This window comes from Seriola lalandi, unplaced genomic scaffold (genome assembly GCF_002814215.2).
Source record: "Seriola lalandi dorsalis isolate HSWRI2012SDOR001 ecotype SW California unplaced genomic scaffold, Sedor1 jcf7180002054574, whole genome shotgun sequence".
NCBI lineage: Eukaryota > Metazoa > Chordata > Actinopteri > Carangiformes > Carangidae > Seriola > Seriola lalandi.
The window spans coordinates 994,590-1,021,352 of NW_019525127.1; the positions used below are offsets into that span (position 1 = coordinate 994,590).

Below are 26,763 nucleotides of genomic sequence, written 5' to 3' on the forward strand. Positions count from 1 at the left end.
TTTGCATTCAAAACTTAATGCTACTTAATATTTCCACTGCTTGTCTATATGCAATGAATAAAAAGTTTTTTTCACACAACACTCGGATAGGAGCATGACAGAGTAGGTACTGAAAATAAAGTAAAAATTACCGATGAGTCTTGGCGTCTTGCTTACAGCTGAAATTTCTTGTCCTTCGGCACAGTCACGGCGTGACAAAGATATGTACTTGTTGATTCAGAATTATTTATATAACTTCCCCAGTTGACAAAATATTTCCCCATGTATTAATATTTTATTCATTAGGAAGTAGAGCACCGGTTTCCTGGTGCAGCTTTGGATTTGGTAATCTCATAGCAAGGATGTGGTTTGGTAGGCTTCATAGTTCACTTGTGTACAGCTTCAAGTTCTTGAGGTGGATCAGCACCTACAACAAACGACACCCCTTCTCCTGTCAGTAACGCTGAATGGGCTCTATATATATCTCTGCTGAAAATGTTAAAGTGAATGCATCTCTACAGTCAATGATGGGGAAAACAAATCAGACTCATTTATGATGTCAAATGGACCAGTTCGAATCTTGCACAGGGAAAGTGGAACCGATGGATGTGCACAGTGTTCAAATAGTAGAGCTGTAACTAGTGCATATAGCACCCTGTTTTTTCAACAGGGCCTCAGACGGGTGGTGTCACAGGATTATCTATCCGTCAATCTTTGGTAGGATTTCTTGCTAGACTGTTAATCTTCTAAAGTGTAGGTATTTTCTGGAACAGACTACTAATCTGATATCTCTTTTTTTCCCCCAAATGAAAACCTACAGTATATACCTCACAGTGTACAACTCATTTGGATAGTAATATGTAATAGGTCAGTATGGGAGCTGATACCTACTCAGCTCATGGTTTACAACGAGATATCTGGAAAACTAACAGCCAGATTGGCATGAAATTTGCTCTTGATATTTCACAAAGAATGAATCTGAAAACAATTACACATATTATTATGTATTATTATGTATTATGTCTTTTGGCTTGTGGCTCTGACAATTGATTCAAATGATCAAATTATAAATTATGTAAATTATGTTAATTAAAAAAGACTGAAATGTTCAAGTAGAAAACCTTTTTTTTTTTTTATTTTCCATGATCAAAACTGCAAAACATCTAGAAAAATATACAACAAAAGGGTTAACCTTTCACAACATTTAACATTTGAAAATGGGAACATAAAAGAAAAGGAATATTCACATTTTCCCCAATAATGATAAAAGAACATTCACTTTTATTTCCTTTCTTTTACATATCAATGGTTTATATGTTTGCCATTATTGTTAAGGTCTGCTGTTTTGTTTTTGTTTTGTTTTACTTTAAACATCTCCACAGTAGCCAGAGTCGTTGGAGAGCTGTGAGTTGGAGCTGCGGTTGGAAGAAGAGTTCCATATGTCCAGGTTCATGTGTGGGCCGAATGGGTTGAAGCTGGAGTACTGGATCGGTCTGCAGGTCACCTCTGGCTCCCGGCTGAAGGGAGAGTGAGGAGGGGTGATGGGGGACACGGGGGACATCGGGGCTGATCGCTCAGGTTGGAAGTGGCTCTGGTAGGGCTCGCTCTGAGGCGTCCAGATGGATCCAAACAGGCTGGACATGGGGGAGAGGCTGCGGGTACCCGAGAAGTATGGCTGTAATGGATGAAAAGAGGGGAAGCATGAACTCTGCAGCTACTTCTCTGAGCTTTAGTTTGTGTGTTCAGGTGCTACTGTGCACAGCTGTCTAAAGATGCTGTCTCCCAATACTATACTTCTGTGAGATTTGTAACTGTGCTCTGCTACTATTGTGCGTTTGGCTGTCTGCTCCCTGCGGTGGTGACCTGGCTGTCATTTCACGGTTTTTAAATCTCATCTCTTCTTTTCAGCATAAAGAAAATTACCTTCCTGCTCTAGTAAAGACCCCCATCCTCAGCAAAAAATGTAACCTCTTTAGGTGTCATAGCAACTAGCAGTTAAGATGCTACAATAAATCAATAAACCGCTGTTCATAAAAATGAAAAAACAACAAAAATTTTAAAACCAGATTTGAAAATAAATTATTCTATAATTACCATTTAAAATGCAACTGCAGCAACCACGTATTAAAATAACAATCAAAAAAGTAATCAAAGGTACATTTGCAAAATATTTATGTAATGCAATTTCTTTTTGCATGTGTAATATCTACCAACATGCACACCAATACCAGTTTACCTGTGATAAGACAATACTGTCTAAAATTCCGAGTTACGTTGAAAAGAATGGCACGTGAAGTGCATGCAACAGTGTGCAAGATGAAGCACAATGACAGCTGTGTAAAAAGGAGAAGCAGAGGAATTTATAAAAAAAAAAAACCACTTTCTGTAAGACTGAGTCTAAAAACACATGCACTTGTTCCTCATTTCTATAGAGTGAAGTGATGAAGTGAAGTGCAAGAGCTAATAACTGCCTCTAAAAGATACACGAGTCAAAACAGACAAAAAGACATCATACTGTGGTTTCACTGTGATCATAATCAGTAACAGTAAGTTGTGTGAGAAACTGCAATTACTTATCGTTTCCCCATATTCTCGCCCCATTTAGTGCTTATAATATGGTAACTCATAAAATTTTGTTTTATTTCATACTGTGTTCCAGTTATTTGAAATATATACATATAAATCATATCATGACATTTTATTCACCCACTGCATTTACTTTTTCATTTCAAGACTTTAAGCACATCCTGTACATCTATATTTAAATGCAAATGTCCTCTAGTTGGGGAAATGTCTCTGAGTGTTATATTCTTGTGGTTTATATAAAGTAAGTCCAGAGTTGGGTAATGTCAATCATAAGAATATTTTTACTTCATTTCACTCAGCTAAAAGTTCCTTCAAAATTATCAATAAAATGCAGCCGGTAAGACCAGCAAACAACACTTTACCTGCATCACAACAAAGCAGAGAAAAAATTAGTCGATTAATTAATTTGAACCAATTTCCATAATCCAATAGTTTTAGCTATTTCTTAAGTAAAAGTGCCAAATATTTTCATTTCTGCAGCTTCTCAAATGTGAAGATATTCTGTGTTACACATGACTTTATATCTTTGAATTCTGGACCGTTATTGGGCAAAACAGAACATCTGATGTATGTTTTTAAACTTATTTCAGGGCTGCAGCTCACTCTTTCATCCTCGAGTGCAGTGTAGCCGTGGTGTTTCTGGTTTAACAGCACCATGCAGGTGACAGGTGACTTTACATGTTTGTGTGCTCTGAAAGAAGTCACAGCACACAAAAGGGGGTAGTGGGTACAACCGGGTGTTGGGTTTACTGATGCTAATCGGAGCCGGAGCCAATAAATACTCATGTCTACTGCAGATTCATTGGACCCGGGTGTGAATGCTGATTGTACCCTTTTCTACTGCCGACAAAAGCCTGATGTTAGGGAGTTTTTTAACCAATGTAAAAGGGTCTTTAGTCTGAGGTATGTATTGTGAGTTGTCACCTTGCTGCCCACACAAGCTGCTGTGTCCCAGGTTGAGGGCGATTCCTGAGGCTGTTCCTCAGTCCAGCTGGTCTGATTGCTGTGTGTGTTCTGGCCCTCCTGACTAGGGAAACCACTGGGAAATGTTCCATTACCTACAAAATGATTACAACAAACAAATGCTGAGCTTGAATCCACAGAAACCTTAAGGATGAAATGTCAACACCCAAATTTCAAGTGATTTAATTCCAGACCATTTCTTTCCTTTTCATCAAAATTAAACATTATACAAAGTGTAATATGAATATAAAACTTGCTTCAAGTTCGAGTAAACTGCACATTATGAGCTTGTACCTATGTAGTTGGCTTCCTCACAGTAGGTGTAGGGACTGTTGCAATGGCTGTTGGAATTACTCCAAGTAAACCTGCAGGAAACAAGGAAACACCTTATGAAAAAGTTTAAACAGGGACAGATAAAACTGTAACACTGATGTACAGAAGCACAGAGATAGAGACGGCTGCAGCACTGGGAAGGTAATTATTCAAACTATAAACTAGTATCAGCACCATGTCAGGACAGATCTATGTGCTAACTAATGAAGTTATTTTAAGCAGTAAGGGATACTGTTCAAACAGAGGGGTTAAGTTGCATCATAGTGATTGAGTTTTCAGATGAATACAGACATTTACCACAGCCACTCTGATTTAGGAGATTAACATTAAGAAATTCCATTAAATTTATTCTGTTAATTTTGTCACAAATGGACCAAAGATTTTCTGTCGAGTTGATCTTATGCTTCTTCAAAGGTGCAACTGATTTTTTTGGCACTTGGGGGCAGATACAGAGCCTGACATAATGTTACTGTGGCCAGTGTTGGCAAATAATTTCCTACATTTGCTTCATGTAGGCATATAGCACGATTGGCAATTATGTGGGGTAAAATTTCTGTCCACCTGACAAATACAAGTTAAATACTGTCTCTCATCAGGTCAATTCTGTCTCCACCAACTCCTAAAAAAATTATCTTAGATTGCTAAAATGTTCAACTGCTGTTTTGTGCTGTATTTGTGACTAGGAACAACCCATTTTATATTACAGACAGATATTTAATTTCCTGTTGAAATAAAAACATGAGTGGAGCTTTAACTAACATGCATTCAAACACCTACCCATTGTATGAGCTGGTGGGTGCTGGCTGAGGTATGTAGGGCAGCGCCTCAGTGGTGTTGTATCTGAACTCATTGGTGAGGGGTATGGATGGAGCCGACCACGTCTCTTCAGGCAAATACTGACCGGTCAGGTCTAAGGAAGAACCCAACAACTTCCCATTAGAAATTAGAAGTAATGCTAGAGTCTGTTAGTTGAAGAAGTTTTAAACTTTGCTTAACCTTAAAAAACACAGAAAGTATGCATTTGTTATGAATGCCTTTACCCATGTTCCTGTCCACTCCTGCAGCAACAGCAGCAAAACTCGGGGCAAAGGAGGAGGCTGTGGGATCTGGGCTTTGGCACAAGTCTTTACGGTACAAACTGTTCATGCTGAACAGAGAGAAGGCAAAGGTTACATGTCAAACAGGGATTGGATGAAAAAAAAAAAATGTTCACAGTCCTCTCTCAGACAACAGTGGCCTGACCATGGTGACAAGTGGATAGATGTTAATAATAGAAACACTAATAGAATTGACTATACTGCAACTCTACAATATATACTGTATATTGCACTATATTACATATATACCAAATTACCTACATTTCTATTTAACTTAATAGTGCTCAGTACAATCCATGACAATCCAAAATGTTGTCCACATTAAAACATAGACAAACTAGTATTAATCTTTAGCTGACAATTGCTAACAAACCCTAAGGTAAGAGCATGTTTCTGCCATGGCTCATACAATCATCAGTCTGTCCCAAGTGTGTGTGTGTGTTTGTGTTTGATCTAGTACCTCAGAGCCTTGTAGTTTGTATTCATGGTCTGGTAGCAGTCTCTCTCTACTGGGTAGACACTGTACTGCATGGAGTCCCCTGTAAAAAACAAAAAGTGTCAACATTTGGCAAATCATAATTCTTATTGATGATTTGTGTCTGTCTATTTTTTTTGGGTTATGCACCTGATTGTGGGAAAATTATGAAACTTGTTGCATAGAATAATGTAACTATAAAGTAAAAAGAGGAAATTACTGCAGTTCTTATATTCCTAGATAATGTAGTGCACAAGTGCTCCATACTTTTTCTGGATGAGGTAGTGCAGGCGTGTGTCCGGGCACTAGGGTCCTTGTCTCCCTCCATGCTGCTGGTGCTGCTCCAACTGCCCCAGCTCCCTCTGCTGGCCCTCACACTGCCTGATGAGCTGCCGGAGTCTGAACCTGACTCACACACACCACCGCCACGCCTCTCTGTAGGACACTTTCTTCGAGTGCGGGCAGGACACACACCTATAACAAATCAACAAAAGCCAGAAACATTAAAATCAATTGTTCAGTTGTGCTTGAATTGGGAATGCTACAGAGAACTGTGACAGGTCAAGTCTTCCCACCGTTTTGTTTGAGGGGGCTCTCAGCAATATTTCCAGGCTTTAGTGCTTCTGACTTGAAGGTGTTGCAGCAGCGATTCCTGTTGCGGGTTCCGGTGATGTTACGGTCCCCTGTTTTCCAATCAGGCTCTTTCTCCCTCTCTGGCATCACTATCACATTGTGGTCAGGAGCACTAGTGCAGTAATCACACAAACATAACAAATTTTATCTTACTGTTACATGCTTGATAACACAGTATCTCATATTTAGTTTCACTGACAGAATGTAACGTAGCTCTTTATTCATCTTTAAATAGCAAGACCAGTATCATGGTATTTTACTATGAAATGTCAGAATTAATGTTAAGTGATTCATAGATGAAAACATAGGTAAATCGTGGTCTACCTGGAGATATTTTCTGTCTTCCTGCGACTCCTCTTTCCCTTATTATTCCCTGGTGCAGTGCCAGTCTCTGTGCTCGGTGCATTCTTTTTCTGGCCTTTGCCGTCGTCTCTCAGCTGGAGTGGTTAAAACCATAAAGTGATGATGGTTAGTTTTTCATAGGGACCCATTAGATTGTACTGTTTGCAATAGATATTGGGATTATAAATTGCAGCCCTTTTCTTACCACTAGTTCAGAACTGTCCCTTTTCTCAGAGTTGATCTTCTCTGCATAGTGCTCAGTGCAGCTCTTCTCTACAGGACTGCACACTAACAGGCCTGGTCTAGGTCCTGGGCCCAATGTGATGTTATCTGGGAAACCAGCAGGCATTTCCATGGGAAACATAACTGCTGGCACTCTATCTTCTATAGTTCTGTTGGGGTCTTCTTTAAAGTCTGCGGATGTCTTTTTATCCAGCTCACTGATGAAAGCTGGTTCATTGTTGTTGCAGACATCGGGGTCTGGGGTCAGGGGGGCGTCCGGAGTCTGGTCTTCGTGTTCTTCATCCATTGTCACAGCACCAGCTGCTGCGGACGAGCTGGACTTGTATTTGGTGTAATAAAGTGAAACCTTGTGTTTCTTTTGTGGTTGGGATGGGGTAGTCGAGGAGCCTTTCTTCGAGGATTGAGGACGTGGGGCGGGGCTGTTGGCCAAAGCTGGAGAGCCACGCCCCTTACCTTTATCAGAGGTGGTACAGGTGTCCACATAGCTCTTACAACTTCCCTTTGTTTTACTGTATGAATGAGACACAAAAAGATAGTGTTTCAACACCAGAAAAAAATCCATGTGCAGTGTTTGACTTTGTGCAAACAGTAAACAGTCAATGAAGTGTGCAGGGAAACAACTGAAAAGAACACTGGACATACTTTACTCCATTGGGTGTGATATTGTTGAAGGAGCCGTTCTCCCGGGACAGGACAGAGTTGTGGTTGCTTCTGATGCTGGGTGTGGAGAAGTCATTCAGGATATAATGAGCCTGACGGAAGGCCATCAGACACACACCAAACAGTGAGAAGCTGCAAAGAACAGAAAAACAAAAATTATTAGAAGATTTGACCTACAAAAAACTTTGTTTACTTAGTTTAACAAGGATTAGAATGATCTCTTTCTAATAATCTGTCATATTTTTTGACATGCACCTACTCTCTACTCATTTCTGATCAGAGATCAACACAACTTTTACATGATCTGTATGTTTGTTATTGTGTTCAGAATGGAACGTAACAGGACCAGTGACAGAAGGTGTAAACTTAGGGCCTATGTTCTCTCCATATTATCACATTAATTGATTCTGAATTTCTCAATGGGAAGAGGATTTTCATTTCAGTTGTTCATTAAACAAGTCTAGACTATTAAAATGTTTGTGGGGGAGATCCTTTAATGAAATAACCACTTAGAAGATACTAACCATGTGAAGATGAGGGTAATCACCCAGAAGGTTTCCTCCCAGCTTGGTCCAGGAACTACCTGAGCGCAGAGAGGCAACATGTGGTGGGGCAGCGTCACATTGAGGGTGAAAGGAAAAGAGGTGCCACGAGATGTCACCAGAGTGAGGTCCCGGATCACCCAGGACGAGGTGAAGTCTGGGGTGAACCTGAGGGGAGAGACATGTAGAGACAATGACAGAGGATAAAATATATAATAATAAAAATAATAATAATGATAAAACTTTGGAACTTTTCTTAAAGGACCAGTGTGTAGAATTGTGTTGTGTTTTTGTTAACTTAGAATCAGCCTTTCTTATCTCGCCATGTTGCACCACCATATTTCTTCATAAGTGATAAACCGAACACTGGCTCTAGAGAGGGCCTTTTGCATTTTTACATTAACTGAATCCCACCATCGGTTCTCCCACATGCTTGCAAAGGAAGGGATGAGGGAAGAGGTATTCAGTTGGTTGCAATCTCACCAATAGATGTCACTAAATCCTAAAAGACATGAGCTTAGCAGGCCAGAGATGTAGTTTGGAGCTGAATCAGTTAATGCCTTATATGTGATTAACAGAATTTTGAACTGTATCCTTGAAGCAACAGGTATCCAATGAAGGGATGTGAAAATTGGGGTATGGTGCTCTCTTCTTGTAGTTCCAGTTAAAAGTCTAGCAGCATTAATTGTAACTGACTTACTGGTGTAATATACACCAAGTACTAAAGATATTACATGTCAACATAATCTAAATACTAAGCAAGGCAGATATTAAAAAAGTTATAAACAATAAAGCTGGCTAAAATTCCACTTACGCTATGGTGATCTCAGAGGAGGTGTTGTGGTCAAGGCTGAAGGAGCGACACTGCAGCACCTCAAAGCCGAATCCCTGACACTTATATCCATTTATATTCATTGACATGACTGTCAGAGGAAGCTCTCCGGCATTTTCCACCTTGAAACTTTTTCTGATGGCGAAAAGCGGCTTGTTGGTGCGCAGACCTAGGAGTGACGTATAGTAACGTTTTAGCCATTTGTGAAGTGAATACTTACTTCTAAAATTAAAGAAAACATAACTTAACAGTACTTTATCTACATTGAATGTAAATGTCAATCTCACCATCACGACACTCCATTAGAGTTGACTGAGGAACGTTGAAGCGCAGGGAGGCTCCCAGGCCGGGAAGTTTGCCTCCGACTCTGAGCAGCTCTTTCGCTCCATGGCCTTGCACTGTCACCATGTCGAACACTGTCAGGTTGTTCCTGAAAAACAGTTAAGAACACACACAAAGTAAGGCTTTGATTCACACCTTAAAAAAAGAGAGGTAAGAATTAACATTAGACTGAAAGCAGTTTCATTTTTTACCTTCTTTTAAGTTTATTCTTCAGTTTCAGATTTTATGTTTTTTCCATGTACAAAATTCAAGAATAACAGTCAGATTTTCAGTTTCAGCCAGTTAACTGTCTTATTGAAGTGGGTTGTGACACACTTTCTACAGCATCTTTATAGGAAAGCAAATGGCTTAAAAATAGCAGGCGACAAGATTAACCATAAAAGCAAACTGTCTCTTAAGAAGCTTTAAATCTTACACTATCACAAAAACTAAACACCATATACTGTATATTCAAAAGCTACGGACATACTCATCCTATTAATTTGAATCAGTACCTGATAATAAGAATGGTAGTGGTTGGTTTGTGTTCAGAGGGAGTGAAGACCACAGCGACCTCTCTGGCCTCCCAGGGCTGCAGCAGCAGACGGAGGACACCCTCTCGTGTTATGTCTTCCACATTCTCACCTGCCTGAACACACGCACAGAGAGAAGTGGGGAAAATTAGCAGGGGAGTCAACATAGGCAAGACTGAAGCATTTCAAGAATACCAGTGTTGTCCATGTGTTTAATGAATCGATGAAGTTAGATAAGGATTACATCCTGTAGGCCAAAATACTATGAGTAAATACTAAAAGATTAAACTGCGCCACAACTTTATTTCCCAAGAGTGTTTTAAGGGATTTACCTTTGGTAGAGAAGCCAACAGAGAAAACTCTGTGGTGCTGATGTTGACAGAGAGGGGGCTGATATTAAACCTGACAAAGAAAACAATTAAAGAAATTAACTAAAGCAATGTGCTGGAGCATCATGGCACAAAACAGTTAAAGCAGAAAATATGTTTCAATAGAATCATTCCCTGTGACATAAAACATTTACTGTTCTCTGCGTACCATTTGGTTAGGAGGTCCAGAGCCTGTAAAGGTGCTGGGTACAGGGAGAGGATTCGAATCTCTACAGAAACCACTGAAGAGGAAGGATTCTTCAGCATGAAAGTCTTCACCTGAAATGTGAAAACACTTCTTCTATTAGACAAATGTCACAGGTTTTAAGTCTATCTTCAAAAAATCCATTCCAATTCCAATCAAACCATCATTCACAATCTTTAAGGGTTACCCACCTTGCTCTCATTGACAGGTGTAGCACCAAAATCCAGAGGAGTGGATGTGTCTACAGGTAGTCTGGGCCACCTGAGAGTACAAAAGGATTCACATGATTAAAGACGTTAATGATGCGTTATGACCAACTACAAGGCTTACAATGGCATAAAGAGGAAAGCAGTGTGCTGCATCTAAGACGGACCTGCAAGGGAGTTTGTCTTTGTGGTTCTGCCATCGAGAACAGAGTTCAGCAGCCAGTTTGCTGTCTACATCCCAGGACGAGGGGAAAAAGTCTGGGAGAAGAGAACGCTGCCACTCTGAATGGGCTGTTGTAAAAGAGAAAAAAGTTAATTATTGAACAATAAAAAAAATCAGATTATGACTTTTTCTCTCACACAAGGGATTATAAAATGCTTGTCTCACCTGTTTCAGACAACCTGAGCGGGCAAGGTCGCCCACACTCTCGTTCTGCCTCAAACACCACTTCCTCATGCTGTGAGAATGAACACATTATCAATTACAAAATCTGATCTTGTATACTGATCCCAAATCTGACATACTACTAACTAACCGCAAGAGCTGCCCGTTTACCTTGGAAGGAGTAGAGTGAAAGTAGAGGGGGATGTGCAGGGCTGAGCCCAGGCTGGTATCCAGACTCAGAGTGGACAGCTGATTGACAGGCAGGGCCTTGCTGAGCAGCTGTAGGGTCAAAATCCGCCAGCAGCCCTGGGGAACTGTCAGTGGACCACTGAAGTTCGTCATCTGACAGACAGGGGGCAGCAGAGACATTAGTATCAAATACTGTCCTGAATTTGGCATTCATATGATAAATGGGTGGAACCATAGAATGAAACATCAGAATGTTTGCTAATCATCCTTTTATCAATATGCAATTAGACCTGCTTCCTATCATTACACGAAGCAGTAGTGCATACCTTCATTACTCCCTGCAGTTTCTGTGAGAGGCTGGCATTCATCACAGTGAGGGGCAGGAGGAGAGGGTTTGTCAGCCACAGATCCACCTGGTCTGCATCTCTTTGTTTCACATGGAACAGGCTGAATAAATCCCCACATGGTCCATTTGCAGAAAGGAACAACAAAATAACATTAAAATTAGAGAATGACTCCTTTAATCTGTATCAAATGTTAATGACACTTCCTAAGTGTTTAAACAATTGCTGTCATGGACCTTATCCTAATGATGAGAAACACAATAAATATGTGTACTTCCCTTGCTATAACTGCAGTGTGTTCAAACAAAGGACAAAAAGCTTTCCTTAAATCTAATAGTGTCTTAGGACAACTACAGAGGAAAATGGCAAAGGGTCTCCACATTACCTGTGTGTGATATGTAGTCCAGGGAAGCTGTGGCTTGTACTGTTTCCCAGAATTTTTAAACTGATATGACTTACACATTTCCTTCCATGGCCTGGCAATGAACCTGACAACAGATAAACTTCATTGGTCAAACATTTCAACACATTTGGGTCAAATGAAATTGCACTTTGAGAGGAGATTATTGGGAATGAAAGGACTATTCACCTCTGCAGGCTAGGGTAGCCACTTCAGTAAAGTTTTTTGCTTCTGGTTTCAGAGGAACCTGATTGAATTCCACGCTAGCCTCTACTTTTGACAGCACCTGCATTTCCTGTGGATGTAAAAACATCTTGTCAAAGCCTAAATAATGCTACCTAGAGGCTATGATGAAGCAAAGACAAAAACTCACCTTTATGTAGAGCTTCTTGCCTCCAGAATTTAACATATAAACTCCTATTTTTGGTTCCCCTGCAGGAAACAGAAAAATCAACAGATAAATAGTAACAGAGCACATATGCACAGTATTGTATATAAGTACTGATAAGTTTACACGGTTATATGTGAACCTGATATATTTGCAAATCTATCTATCCATCTACTGCTATGGTAAGATTTTGCTTACATTCTTTGAGAGTCATGAGAAGTTGCTGAAACCTGCTTACCAAACCAGACACAGATTTCCTTAGAAAGGAAATTACAAATGACATCCTTGTTCGCATAACCAGTTTGACAGAACGTTATAACAAGTCAAGTCACAGTCTGCTACTGACAGAAAGTCTAACACTGAATGTAAAAGCAGTATGACATGTGTTTAGAAACACAAATTTGGTTCACTTAAAAGACAAAGCCTTTGTGAGTGCTCACTCCAAAACCATTGAAAGTAAACCAATGATGTGGAGGAACATACTGTGTAGTGGTGTATTTCATTTGTTCTTTGATCTTCAGCCTATGTGCTACTTTGCAAAGTGAGACCAGGAAAGTGGAACTAATGTCTCCTCATATTTTTCTGATGCCTCTCATCTGACAGTTCTTTCAAAACAATAACACCAACACATTATTTTTTCCCATGAGTCAAAGTAAACAAGTCAAATAAAAGGAAAAAGCAGCCACAGGAACTGCAGTAACTTCATTAGGTTTAGACCTTACATCAATGTGTAATCATATTTTGATCCCTTGAACCTTTGCTATGATAGCGGTCCACCACAGAAAGTCTGACAGATAAGAGTTTGACTGAAGTACTTTGACTCGAGGCTGACAAAGCAGAAATTTGCTAGAGTGGATGTTTCTCTCTCCATACTGAAATGGTATTTATGACAAACAGTCATAATCAGACTGTATGGTTTCCTTTAGTAATGCTGTGCAGTGCAGCACACTGTCATGTTCCCGTAGTGAATTTGCCTCCAGACAGTGGGTCAGAAAGGTCATAGACACCTACCTACTGCAGCCTCTCCATCAGTGGGGGCCACCAGCAGCACCAGAATGTGCTCAATGACGTAAGGCTTGAGCTTGTCCAGGTCAGTGGGCCGGTCTCCACGCGCCGACAGATTAATCTGCAGACTGAGGCGCTCCTCACTCTGGAGGCAGGACCCCTGGGACGGGACAGGAAAGGCATACCAGTCATGCACCAAACAGATTCAGATAAGAAATAAAAAAGACAAACAGTGGAACAATGAGAAACTGAAAGCTGAAGAGTCATGTTGATAGACAAAAGGACAATCCGGATGTAATGTGGAGGGAAAGAATGTATGAATTTTACAAATTATCAAGTTGTTGAGGGGACAGTGGACAGAAAATCAGTGATAGTGGAAAAATTATTTTCTTTGCTGTTGACCAACTGTTACTGTACTTCAACGGACAGAAACAAGCGGGCAGTAACGTACTACTAACACCCACCCTGTGACTAACACCCTCTTGAAACTGACAGATCAGCAGCGGGACAGTGCAAATCTTACAGCAAACTGGGGCTTGCCTCAGTGGGTGATTCACCACTTGACGACCTGTAGACAGACGCCCTGGCTTGGTGCCACCAAGGCTCAAGGACTGCAATAGCAAACCTAATCCCTTGAAATCAAGGCTGCTGCTAACTTACTGCAAGGCTCATTTAATCTGTGGGCAGAATCGACACTGACCAATGGCCAGTTCACAATTTTGCGAGAGGGGTCCTGAAAAAGAACTAAGGAGCAAGTGTTGATCTTGGATACGAGCCGAAGGTCACAGCCGGGACACTCATGCAACAGAATGTATGGATGATTTCAGTTTGTATAATTATGACTGTATAGTTAGGTTGTCCACAGCCGTCTCTTGCATCATGAGTATTGCACCACAAAACCACTGGGAGACCTGTGTCAATTATAGTCTCTTGTGAAAGCAATTAAAAGTCTGGCAGGAAATCTCACCCTCCTCGGGGGTTCTTGAGAAAACAGAAGGTGCTCAGATGACGAGCCCGGCTGTCTGTTGAAGTTTTAGACTACCTGGCCTTCTGCTCAGAGGACATGGGCATGACTAGAGCAATGATAAAGACTCAGCTCCATTTTTGCAAAGTACGAACAAACTGAAAATGTAATGTAATTATGTAATAACATATCATAAAAACATGTATGTGGTCAACTGCACTACTTCTCTCAAAGACCGCCCCATGTCAACTGAAAAACCACTGTCTGCAAATTCAAGCATGTGCATTTTTAACGATCCATTCAAGGACTTGACGACATTTGGCAATGTGAACTACTGAAAAAGATCTGAGGCAAAGAAGTACCTGAGGATTGTTGAACAAGCTCTTCGGTAAGCTGCACTCCAGGAGCAGACCCAGTATAGTGATGTTGGAGGTATCTTCCTGCAGGAGGCAACACAATCAGGGATTAAATGGCTTAATATGAACATTAAAATCTATTTTATATGTGCTACAATGCATTTCAGTAATCAGTAAGGCTTGGCTGAATTCTGGTGGGACAGTGCACTACACATTATAGCAATTAAATACTTCAACAGAGCAGCTTTTTTGTTTGGTTGCTTAAAGAACAACATAAAAGGAGCAGTATAATTCCACCTCAAAACACACCTCTTCAAACTTGCCTATTCTGTTTGACTCTATGCAGTCATATTTATTTTATGCAATTATATTTATTCTAACATATTTTGTATTTTTTGCCTGTTGGATTGACATCAAGCACATCTGCATTTAAGCCTGTATGTGACAAGCATAAAAGGTACTGAAAAGGGTAGGTAATAAATATGTGTTATATGAAGTAGAAATGCAAAGAAGAAAAACTAACACAATATATATTTTTAGAGCAAGTGGACCAACATGGTGCTGAACCTCAGAAGGATGAGAAGTGTGCTGTATACGTGGAGAGTGTTTTTTTTTAACCATATGTTAAAACACGGGGAGCTCATTCAGAGGGAAAAAAAGCTGCATGTAGCATAGGCAGTAGCGGTTTTGAGAGATTGTGAGAGCTACAGCTTCTCTGCACTTGGCCAAGTTGACATTTTGCAACTGCCACCCCACTTCCTGTTGTGGAGGCAGGATCCCTCTCAGATAACTCGTCACACACTTTCACTGCCTTTGCTTGTTTCTAAAACTGCACTAATTTGTCATTGGTGTTCAGTGTTTTTTTTTTTTTTTTTTTTTTTTTACACACATGGTTCTGAAATGTACATACAAATGAAAGATTATACTAAGCTCATATAATTTCAAATTGAGTTTTTATGGTTATACTCTACATGCAGATATTTACATTTTTAACCATGAAAAAAAAGAAAAACATTTTGTGGGATTATTCAAGCTGACTTGAACACACATTCAGTAATTTCACCACAACAAGTGCTTGTAAGTGTGTATCACAAAGCCCCTGTGTGTATGTATGCAGCCGTTTCTTTATCAGGGCTGGCAGGAAAGGGGAAATCAGCTGCTTCCAATGATGAGCCCTTATTCACTTATCTGTATGACATGCACAAACCAATCCACAGACATTTAAACACATACCTGAGTTTGGGTCAGCTTAATGCTCTGGATGTGAGGGAATACTAGCAGACTATCCTTTCTTTGGACAGACTTTAATGAACCCCGGTTAACTCCCACACCAAATACCTGGAAAAAGAACAGTTAACATTATTAAAAGGATTCTCCACACTGTGTGCATTATATTGAGTCCAGGCAGTCAACAAAGAAACAAAAGAGCAGTGTCATTTAGTGGACCTGAACTGAACTTTTGAAACAGTTTGTAACATGGTTGTTAAGATTTTGTGGTTATAAATAAAAAGAAATACTCCACAAGGTTACTTGGCAAGTAATGCACCACCACAAAGGATAGCATTTTTAGACTTTTGGAGTTTGGACAAAAAAGGGAACAAATGGACATGTAATGTTGAAAGTGAAAAAAATACACATGAAAGATCTGTGTTGTTGGGCTCATAAAAAATTAGTAAACATGTAAAGGGAGTGGCACTGTTGGAGGTTGTACAAAAGAGTCCAAGTGTCTACATGCCTGGACGTGTTTGCCATTAATAAGTTCATATCATACGTGCAGGTTTAATATGCCATGTACAAAATTCACAGCTACACTTAACAAACATTTCTAAGGCTTTTGGAGTAAACCTCTGTAGGTAATTCTCAATCCAGCTTCCAAGAGCTAACATTGTAACTGTCCTGAAGGACACATAGTTTAAATATAACTAAGAATGGTAATCAAGGTTTGTACAATTTAAGTAAATGGAGATCAGATAAACTCTCAAGTGGCTAAAGTTATAGCAAAACAGTTAGGGTGGAACAACAAGACAGACTCAGGGACTGGAGTGCGAATATGTCCGTTTAATGCATGTCAATGCACATTTCCAGACCATATTCTTATTCTCTGGTAGCACACTGCACAAATAATGGGTCTACTAAGGTCAAGGAAAACCAAAATTTAAAATGCAGTAATAAAATCTGCAAGAACAGAAGCACTGCTTGTGTGGGTGTTTTTTTTTAGCTTGAGGCATTAGTGAAATACTGAATCGATTGATTTTCATAAGAAACGACAACTACACCTTTTTTTGTCAAGTGTCTACTAGTTTGACAGTGACCTACTTGAGAACATTTTTAGTTATTTTTTTGAACAAAGGTCCGACATCATTTGCATGATCAAATTCCTAACAGCATAAACAATAACGTTTTTGACATCCTTTGTTTATGAGCATGAGCATGTGGGATGAAAAGAAGAAACAAATATTATGGATGCTGGCAAAGTTCTGAGCAGCAGTCTGGTTTGCTGCTATTTTGGATTATAATTATTTAAGGAAAAACAAAGTTTGATATGACTAATGCTGTTGGTAAACTCATATTGTGATAATATAACAAACTTTCACTCTACTATCTGGAGAGGAAAGTTGAGGAAGAAGAAGGACCACATGCATTACAATGGGGGTTTCACCCCAACAGTCTGAGACTATACAGCAGGAGGTGTATTCATGGAACTGACCTGGTATGACAGCAGCCCATGGGCCGATGTGTTTATAAATAATGTGTTTTCTACATTGCCCTCCTCAGACGGGAGGAAAATTAGTTTAAAAGATGCCTTCCCTCTGGGCGGGATCACCTAGGACAGAGAGGAAATGTGAGACATTAATTTATTACAATAAGATACAAAAATTATTTCGGCAGGATTAACTTTTGAATGTCTTGTGCATCGACTGGTGTACACATATGGACACTTACTCTTCTGTGAAAGGAAGGTATGTAAAAATGCCTGCTGGATGTAAACATTGACAGCAGTGTCACAGGAACTTCCTGGCTGGGGTTGTGTATATATATGGTTTCAGCTCTTGGCAGCCCCAGCGGTCTGTAAAGACAGAACAGCATCGTAAATAACTTGGCTCTCCACTGAGCACCATGGCCAGCTGAGAAAGGTACACACCAAAATTTAAGGGCACTTAACTGTTCACTACACAATTATATCCAGTATGAGTTAGCTTATTCATGAGTCCTCTAAAGAGCCTCTATTAAATCCTTCTGCTGCCCATTTAACCCATTAGAACTGGAGTGATTGTGGTGGTTACTGTTTTTTTTTTTTTTAAATGCAACATTTATAGTAGTTAACTTAGTAGTCAACTTCCATTGGCACATCTATGGTCAAAATGTTAATTTTACATGATACCACATACTGCAAGCAACATTTCTCCATGTTACATGACCATAAGTTTACGGTCATATCAAAACCAAACAAGAATACTGTAGTCCTCTTTTTATACTGTGGTGTGTGTAACACTGCAATTAATGAGAACTAGCATCTTATTTTTTAAGTGACATTTAGTTGAGCAAAACTAGGAAACAGTTTCACATATCAAATTTTTTTGTTTATATATAGGTTAGATGAAACTTAAAAGTCTGTGTTTACACATGACAGCATTCCTAGTAATTTGAAAATAAGATATGGGAATCACTGAATAGCTAGCGTTTTTCAATCTGTCAATATAGGGAAGTTGTAAGAGGAAAATAAACCCTTCATCTGTGTGTTAACAGATGGGTGACAAGTATGGGCTCATCTTTAATCTGAGGAAGGCCCTGGTGTCAGAAGTAAAACCACATATACAAATATGGACATAAGAAAGGCTATGAAAAGGCTGTGCGTTGCAAACCCAGAGAGCTCAAAGATGACCTCTCTGGGTTTGGCCATTTCTGCAGTGACACGTTGCCACTTAACATTTTTTACCTGGTGAAAATGAACTATGGCTACCAATTCATTTCTGTCAACCTGCCCTTTCCATATTCAATTAAATTTAATTGAATTCAATTGATCATTTAATTATATTTCCAATTTACTTAAAAGACACATTTCTGTTTATAACCTAAGCTTCGGGGGCTGAGTTCTCACACATGAAATATGTGTGAGAACACAGCCATTCAAAAATGCACCCATATTCATAAAGGATGTTGAATTAAACATGTATGACTGACAAAGGTGGGGTGTGAAGTACTTTCATGAAGCTACATCACAAGCTGACTGGGCTTGCGTAATGCAAAGTGTGTATGTGACTTAATTTAATTATAGTTTTATTCCTTTAGATACACAGGGGAGGGTAGTAACAATAACAGGAGCCTCTATGCAATATAATGCAATCCAATATGACAGGCTCGCAATAAATACAACCAATTTGAAATCCTATTCAGAAATAGTTGCGTCTGTGCCAGAGAGGTGCTGATTCATCTTTATGTTATACTAGATGGTAAATTTCATGTTGATGTTTCATATTGTATAAGAGTATTAGCTTTTTGGACTGGAGCACTTGACCTACATAGTAAGTTACATAAGCTACACCACATATGGACCATTTTGGAGATAACCCAGATTTTTATGGTGATATTAGATATTCCTAAAGTGAAAAATACTAGAATATAAAATACTTGTAAAAATGCTGACCATGGACACTGATAATTATCAAAATGTGGTTTATAAACAACAAATTACCACAAGTACAATTTTACAACAGTTTTTTTTTTTAACAATTTAAATTGACTTCTCTAATTTTTTCGTGGAACAAGAGTTCCTCATCTTCATTGCATGTTTAATTTCTCTGCATATTCAGATTTGTGCACTTAAGAATACAAAATGAAAGTTATTGTAGTAGTTGTAGTAGTGCTGTAGTTGTTGTAATTCATGACAGCCAATTCCAGGTGAGAAAAAAAAAAACACAGCAACTTAACCCTCAATATAACTTTACCTACAAGTGTTTTAAGTCTACAACATATTTTCAGATTCTTGACATCTTCATTTGAGTTGCTGTCAAACCTCAACCGAAGCATCTTTCACTTCCTGTTTGTCTGTGAGTGTTTGACTTTCATTTTAAGTAACTGAACAGCATGCTTCACAGAATTTAAATCAGAAGGTAGAGTGGTGTAATTATATAGTTTCTACCATTTCTTTGTGGCTATCAAAATGAACTCTGCAGTTCCTGTTTGATCAGATACATCATCTGCACATATTATTATAGTTCTAGTCTCAGAAATGATTAGTAGAAAAATGACTGTTCCCACAGTCCGTACGCGCACACACACACACACACACACACACACACACACACACACAAAAGGAAACCATAAGCCAAATGTGAGGAACTTCGGTTATATTCCTGTTCATATTAAGTACGAATTCCCTGAAACAAATATATTTCTGTATCCAAATATTAATACAGTTCTATTAGAGTTTTATGGTTAGGTGACTGCTTCCTGCATTCCAAATGTATGATATAAAATATCAGAAAATAGATGTTGCTTGTGACTGTTTGTTTTTAACAGGGGCAATGGGGACTGCTGTCCAACCCCAGCATCTAATATTCAGACTGTTTTGGGAGTATGGAGGCAAACAGTAATGTCCTTAACTGCTTTGACTGAGGTCAACCATCCCCAGTATGTGCCTGGACGCTGGGAAAGAGAGCTTACTGCCATACTTGGATATCCTGTATGTTTTTTCACACTGAAGGGCTTGCTTTATGAGCTCTTCCCTTTCTCTAGCCTTCATCACAGTCACAGGTCACCTGGTCTTTACCTCAGGTTTAATTGAGTCAGTGGAGTTTTCCACATCATTCAAATCTGAGTGATGGCGAAATGAAGTACATTTTGTCCTTGTGTGGGGTGTGTAAAAAAGGTTTCATAATTTTAAGTAGAAACATCTATGCTTGTTAAGACACGTCATATTAAACCAAGAAGTGAGAGCAGTACTTACTGCGTCCCGAACTCCATTGCAGGGGGCTGAAAATGCAAGGGCCTCCCATTCTCCCGTGTATATGGAGAGGAGCTGGTGAAGAGAAGAAAATCAAAAGAAAAAACATTAGGCCAAAGGACAATTCTTTTATTTAATCAGTTTCACTAGAAACGTAATACATGAGATCATCTATGTTTGTACATTTTACGAACAACTGTGGACAAGAACACGGTGTCTCCTTTCCAACAGAGCATGTGACAGTTCACAGGGATGAATTAACAGTTAAAGCTATTACACCTTCAGGCTGCTTCACAAACACAAACACTTCACATCTAATTCCACACCTAACAAAGGGACCAGTACCAACAAAGGAATTAGATAGCTATCACGCAAAGAGGTTATGTCTATGTATTAAATCTCAAATCAGACAAATTTCCAAAAGCTTGGCATAACTAAATAATATCCTCACTACAAAATAACAGTTACCATCAAACAAAGTAAAAATAAGGGTTTGATCAAAGATCTTCTTGAAGTGTTCAGAGCCTGTGTAAAGTGGGAGTTTACTATGAATAAGACCCAAAAACATTTTGACACCTTCAGCTCTTTCGAGACAAGATCATGGTCCTAAATCAATGAATATCAGTCATTTTCTCCATGATACAATTTTTTCGTATGTATTCACAGGTAGAACTTTACATAATTATGAACCATGATTACATCATCTTTTGCTGTAGAGTTCAGCAAAATCATAAAATGTTTTTATCAAAAAGCAGGAATCAGGCAAATCAGGCAAACTCTTAAAACATGGGATCTTGCACATAGTACAAAACACTTATAACTTAAGACATAAAACTTAGATAACTTAGAGACTCGTTACATGTAACAGCATAAACAACAAAAAAGTAACTAACAAGGATGTGATCATGTGAAAATGTGAATTGTGTGGGGTCACAGCAGCTCTTTTTTAGAGCTCCACTGTGTTTTTATTGGTGACAGTGTGTGAAACATCCTGCTCTAATGAGCCCTGGGAACGGGTGCCTTAAAAACATGGAGACAGCATCTGATTTGTGGTTCTGTGTGCATCTATACGTGTATGTGTGTGATATCAAGACTGAACCCTGTTGACAGACTAGGCACACAACTGTTGACCAACTAAAGGTAGTAGGTGAACAGACTATGGTTTAAGTGTTCATATGGATTAGAGAAGTACCATCATTGCCACAGATGTAACTCTCTTTAAATAAGTAATTTTTCTGTATATTTAATTTCCATTTTGGAAATGAGCCAATGGAATTGGCCAAAGAAGTTGGAAAAAAAGGTTTTCATTGCTTGGGAGAAAAAACATGGAAGACAGGCAGAGTCCTTAAAATCTAAATTTAAGATCTAGAGCCATGGTAAAGCTTTGGTAGAAGCTGCAGGGATACATGTCAAAAAACAAATGCTAGAAAGATCAATTTTTCTACTTTCAGAGTAATCGCGGTAGTGAGGCTTAAGTCAAAAACACACTGGCCAAACAATGTATCATGTGATACTTGTAATTTGATGGCTATAGCAGACATGGGACGTGCTCAAGTGAGGGCTCTGTTGGATTCAAAAGCCTTGTGTGTTACAACAGCAGAGAAAGACATGCTATTGTAAAATAAAAGAATAAATCAAAATACAGTGGCATCATCCGAACAGCCAGCCAAGACCCAAAGATGTTCTGTTTACTGTCACATATCACAAAGAAAAGCAGCAAATAAACAGTTCACAATTATTAAAATAATTATTAGTCAATTCATTTTGTGCCAATTGACTAACTGATCAATTATTTCAGCTCTAATCGAGGACACTGGTGTGCTCACCAGCACCAATACCACCATAAGCCTCAAACAGTGTGAGGCCTGAGGCTTGAACAATATTCGTCACAATCCTTATGTCATTTGGCATTCATTATAAGGTTTGAAAAAATGCATTAATATCAAGACAAACAGATGGACAGATCGACCTTCACCACGCTTAGACCCTGCTACTCACAGGACAATAAAAATAATCACAAGACCCCAATACTAGTTACAAATGAACAGGTAGGAAGATCAGAGAATACCAAGAACAATACGAACTCCTGAACCAACCCAGGAGGGGAGTCAGCTTTTTCTCAGTCAACACACCATCAGTACCACCTAAAGACTTTTAAGAGTTTAAGGGCTTAAGACTCCCGTCAACATTATTTTCTAGGTCTAAGTGATATATCTCATCACAGTAGTATTTTTGTTTTGAATGGTATTTTATAATCAAGTTCAGTTTATCTTTATAACAAATTACACAATTTATAGTGCAAGAATGGAAAAAATGTATCATCTAAACCACTAAAACGCAGCTAACAAGAGTCAAACACATTACATGTCATGAATGTCTACCAGCACAAATAAAAAGGAAGTAAAAGTATGAGTGAACAGCAGCAGGAGAGGAGAATACTCTTGACTGCATTCTGCAAAGCCCACAGTGGCAACACCACATCTATTCAATTCACACAGTAACTACTCTTCTTTCAGTGACACTTCCTTAAAACACAGAGACAGACTGAACAGTCTAAATTTAGTTATAAACACACTCAAAGAGTGGTTGTTAGTTTCCTCATCTAGAAGCTTCTCCTGACCATTACAGCTAGGTAAAAAAGCTCATGAAGTGATCTCCAGGTGATTCTTAGTAACAGTTCATCATACCAGTTACAGTTGGCCATCTGCCACAGATACTTATAGCATTCTTGGGTCTGTTATCTAGAAATGACTATCAGGCTGCAACACTGTCACGGGTACAGGAGAGGAAGTGACAAAAAGTTCATGCAGTTGCTACAGTGTTGATTTTGAGACCAGGCCAGAATTGGATGACTCTAATTTGTATAGAAGGGTGAGACTTTTAATTGATCTAAAACATCAGACAAAATGTGTGCAAAACAAAGATACCTACAACAGATGGTCTGGCCCCCACCGAGCCCACATCGACATCATGGAGTCAGTCTGGGATTACATGAAGAGACAGAAGACACTGATACAGCCAAAATCCACACTGTGGCAAGTTCTGAGATGCTTGGAACAGTCTACCTGCCAAGTACTTTGAAAAACTGTTCACAAGTGTACTGAGGAGAACCGGTGCTTTCAGGACAAAGTGTGTTCACAATTAATATTGATTTGATTTAGTTATTTTTCTGTTTACTTCACTTTCTTTGTTTATTTATAAGTAAAAACTATTCATGGCAATATTTTTACAAGCATCATCACTTTACTTTTAGTGACTAAAACCTTTTGCTCAGTACTGTATCTGACTCAGATTTGCATTTGGTTTTACATTAGTTATTATAAGAATCTCTTTGTTTGTAATCTCGATATCTGTTGTTAAAGATGAACTGGTTAAAAACTTTCTGTATTTTTTCCTTTCCTATCTCTTCTGAAAGATCATTAATTGCATTTATTCTCTGTACTGTCTTACTGTGCAAATAAATATAAAAGTTCCACAGCAGTTTTATATTTAATATTTATTCTCAACATTTGATTATTTTGGGGGTTGTATGGTGAGATGCTGTTGCTATAAACGATTGCTGACACATTCTCCCATTTCTGGGACATGTCTCATTATGCAACTCTTCATAACTGGAGCTGTGGGATTTGCATGACCCTAAAGGTGAAATGGTGACTCTGTCACTGGACCAAACAAAAGTGGACACCTCATGGTAGTTTACCCTGCTGAAATACTTCAGGGAAAATGTCAAAAAATACTGAACTGATTGAGCTTGTAATATATTATAAGAAGAGGAGGTAGTGCCATGTCACTCGTGAAGACTTTCAATGATGAACACGCATACATGGACATGGAACACTGCGTACTCTAAGTTTATACAATAAATGCAAATATGAGGAAATGTTTCAAGTGAGTCTTTTCCTGTTGGGGCAACAATCTTATTTGCCAATCATTCCTCCTGTAATAAACATTTCTTCACATAATAACCTCTTTGTATAAATTCCATTACAGACTATAGCTTGATAATAGTCAATACAAAGATAGTTGAGTATGACTGTAACTCTTAATTGACAGAAATTAAAACAAAGTAAAGGCCACAGAGTGAACCAAATGCAAAGTAGAGATCCAACACATGGACAAAAGCATGAGTAGCTGCGCCAAGTAACAAAAAACAATAACTAAATCCCTCTAATTATCCATTTTATTTTATAAATAAGATGCTTCACTGTAGGTTACTACCCAGTGAGACCTGAGCACAGTAGCAGGTGCTTTAAATTAATCTGGTGTTAAAGGGTTGACATTATTTTGTAGATTTATGTAGCTGGTATTGCAACCTATTATCATCAACAATAAGCTTCTGCCTTTCAACCAGTCATAGCCACTAATTCACCTGCTCTGAGTGACTGAGGTGTCAGAAAGCTTCATGGTTTACTGCATGTTTGAGAACAATAGGTTAGCATTTCCTCTCCGTCACTGCTGTAGACCTAGCGCCTGTGACTTGATGAGAGGGACACCTTTTTCCGTATTATGTAACAAATGCTTCTCTCTCTCGTTCTCTCTGTGGTTCCAATTGTTTGTTAATTTATAACTTGTCAAACAGTATAACTTCAAACTGTGTTAGTCAGAGGGGAAAAAAACTGCATGTGGGTGAGAATATGAGGGGTCAAATATTGAGGGAAAATGAGGTCGTCTGTGTCTGCAGAGGTGTGTGATGGCAAATAGTTGATATAGATCTAGCATTGTTGTTTGAAATCTAAGGTCAGCAATTCCAACATCCCTTATTCATTCATCTAAAGAGTTGTAAAAGACAATGTTTAGGAATGATCTACCTGATTACAATGCGTGTATGCTGGTTAAAGATCCATATTGTGGGAATGGGTTTCAATGGTTTTTTGTCTTCATTAGCTGTAAAATAAAAGCAGTGAAACTATGAAGTTGCTTATTACTGTCTCCCACAACAAAATATTCCAGGCTTCCTTCTCAGTTGATCAGCTCCAATCACAGCGTTTGATGATTAATAGTAGGCGGTTACTTCCACCTAGCAGCAACATCGGACTGTGTGTATCTAGGACAGAAAGAGACCCTCAGAAAAGCAGGGGTTTCTTAAACACTATTGCAGAAGTGATTAATACACACACATAAATGGTACAGATATAACTAAGTTTTAAATTATGGGATCTTTAATTTGTATGTAAAACTGATTACTGCACACTTTTTAAATGCTTAGTAGTGTCAGGTTCTCATGAAGTGTCAGGTTCCTATACTTCTTTAAAACTAAAGGAGGGCATTTACAGTTATATGTATTCGTATCTTAGTATTTAGAATTGAACAGCAGCTGCTCTCAAGAAAAACTTTCAACAAGCGTACCACTGAGCTGTAGTCAAAGGGTTCTGTCCACTGCCACAGTACAAAAATAACAAGTTATGTTTGGCGCTATTTGATCCCCTGGATCTAACTCAAAGTCAGTGTTAGCAGTGACCTCAGCCATGCTCCAGGGGAGAGGTTAGGACCAGAGAAGAGTTTAGGTCAACTGATGTTCACACATGTTAATAGAAAGCGGGGAAACAATAAGACTAACAGTGAAATTAAAATCACATGGCACAGTAATTCTTGTGACAAAATATTAACACAGTGCAATGGTAAAGGGTAGATTTGTGCCAGAAAGACCTATTTAAATCAACACAATGAAGGGGCAAGGGTAGTACAAGAAATGACTGTTATGGAGATCAAAGTAAAAAGAGCTAAAAAAGACACCAAGTAGAGCCAAGACATTTTGACACAAGACTGGACTGAGAAATAGATATCATTAAATTCTGCATCTGAAGCCTGCATTGCTCTTTAAGCTGGGAGAGAGTGATGGCAGGCCTGCCAAGTGCCTGATAACCCAGGCACGAGAGGCCTCACAGTCCACAGCTCTGGAGGGCTCAAGGTCAACCAGTGCCACAAAACCTCCTTTGCCTCTCACCTCCCTGGATATAAAAATAGCCATATTCCAACATTAAAAGTGACAGGTATGAAAAAAATAGTCAAAAATTGAAGCAATCAAAGTCTGAGATATCTGAGTTTTAGTCTCTAGTATGGGTCTAGTTCCATAAACACTTGCACCTACAATGCCCATAAGGCAACTGGATAGCCTCTTTTCATTACAGTGACCCTGCCTGGTAATCAACCGTATGATATAAATTTATAGTCTCCAAGCTCAAGCTGTGATAAGAGTCATGTTATTTAACATTCGGAATCTCCCTCCAGAGCCAAAGAAGACATTAAACAACTGTTTTCACAATAGTAACTCCTCACAATTAGTAAGAGTGTCTCTTTAACATACTTTTGCAGAAAAAGTATGTATGGCAATGCTAAATAGTGCTTTTAAACTGTTACGACACCAGTTATTCTAAATTAGTCAATGTTTTCTGCAATTCTTACATATGGTTGCAGGGATTCCAGTTTTCAATGCTTGGTGTCATTAGCACATCTTTCCTCTTTGGACATCA

The 26,763-nt window shown here is 38.9% G+C and overlaps 1 protein-coding gene across 1 annotated transcript in view; it reads right to left on the minus strand.

Annotated features, from left to right (window-relative positions):
- Nucleotides 1–1,086: 1,086 nt before the first annotated feature.
- The window catches only part of tmem131l (transmembrane 131 like), a 31,764-nt gene continuing 6,087 nt past the window's right edge, over nt 1,087–26,763 (minus strand). Inside the window, exons 4-34 of the mRNA XM_023417413.2 lie at nt 20,297–20,368; nt 17,293–17,416; nt 17,057–17,173; nt 15,583–15,687; nt 14,356–14,433; nt 13,036–13,189; nt 12,010–12,068; nt 11,826–11,931; nt 11,622–11,724; nt 11,219–11,339; nt 10,875–11,045; nt 10,707–10,776; nt 10,486–10,609; nt 10,304–10,373; nt 10,077–10,186; nt 9,872–9,941; nt 9,522–9,655; nt 8,973–9,115; nt 8,668–8,854; nt 7,836–8,021; nt 7,294–7,443; nt 6,614–7,160; nt 6,391–6,503; nt 6,009–6,178; nt 5,701–5,907; nt 5,419–5,497; nt 4,902–5,008; nt 4,639–4,771; nt 3,823–3,893; nt 3,490–3,623; nt 1,087–1,654 (exon numbers count right to left, since the gene is read on the minus strand). Coding sequence (XP_023273181.1) covers nt 1,346–1,654; nt 3,490–3,623; nt 3,823–3,893; nt 4,639–4,771; nt 4,902–5,008; nt 5,419–5,497; nt 5,701–5,907; nt 6,009–6,178; nt 6,391–6,503; nt 6,614–7,160; nt 7,294–7,443; nt 7,836–8,021; nt 8,668–8,854; nt 8,973–9,115; nt 9,522–9,655; nt 9,872–9,941; nt 10,077–10,186; nt 10,304–10,373; nt 10,486–10,609; nt 10,707–10,776; nt 10,875–11,045; nt 11,219–11,339; nt 11,622–11,724; nt 11,826–11,931; nt 12,010–12,068; nt 13,036–13,189; nt 14,356–14,433; nt 15,583–15,687; nt 17,057–17,173; nt 17,293–17,416; nt 20,297–20,368 — 4,324 coding nt within the window. The 3' untranslated portion in view covers nt 1,087–1,345. The remainder of the gene's footprint in view (nt 1,655–3,489; nt 3,624–3,822; nt 3,894–4,638; nt 4,772–4,901; nt 5,009–5,418; nt 5,498–5,700; nt 5,908–6,008; nt 6,179–6,390; nt 6,504–6,613; nt 7,161–7,293; nt 7,444–7,835; nt 8,022–8,667; nt 8,855–8,972; nt 9,116–9,521; nt 9,656–9,871; nt 9,942–10,076; nt 10,187–10,303; nt 10,374–10,485; nt 10,610–10,706; nt 10,777–10,874; nt 11,046–11,218; nt 11,340–11,621; nt 11,725–11,825; nt 11,932–12,009; nt 12,069–13,035; nt 13,190–14,355; nt 14,434–15,582; nt 15,688–17,056; nt 17,174–17,292; nt 17,417–20,296; nt 20,369–26,763) is intronic.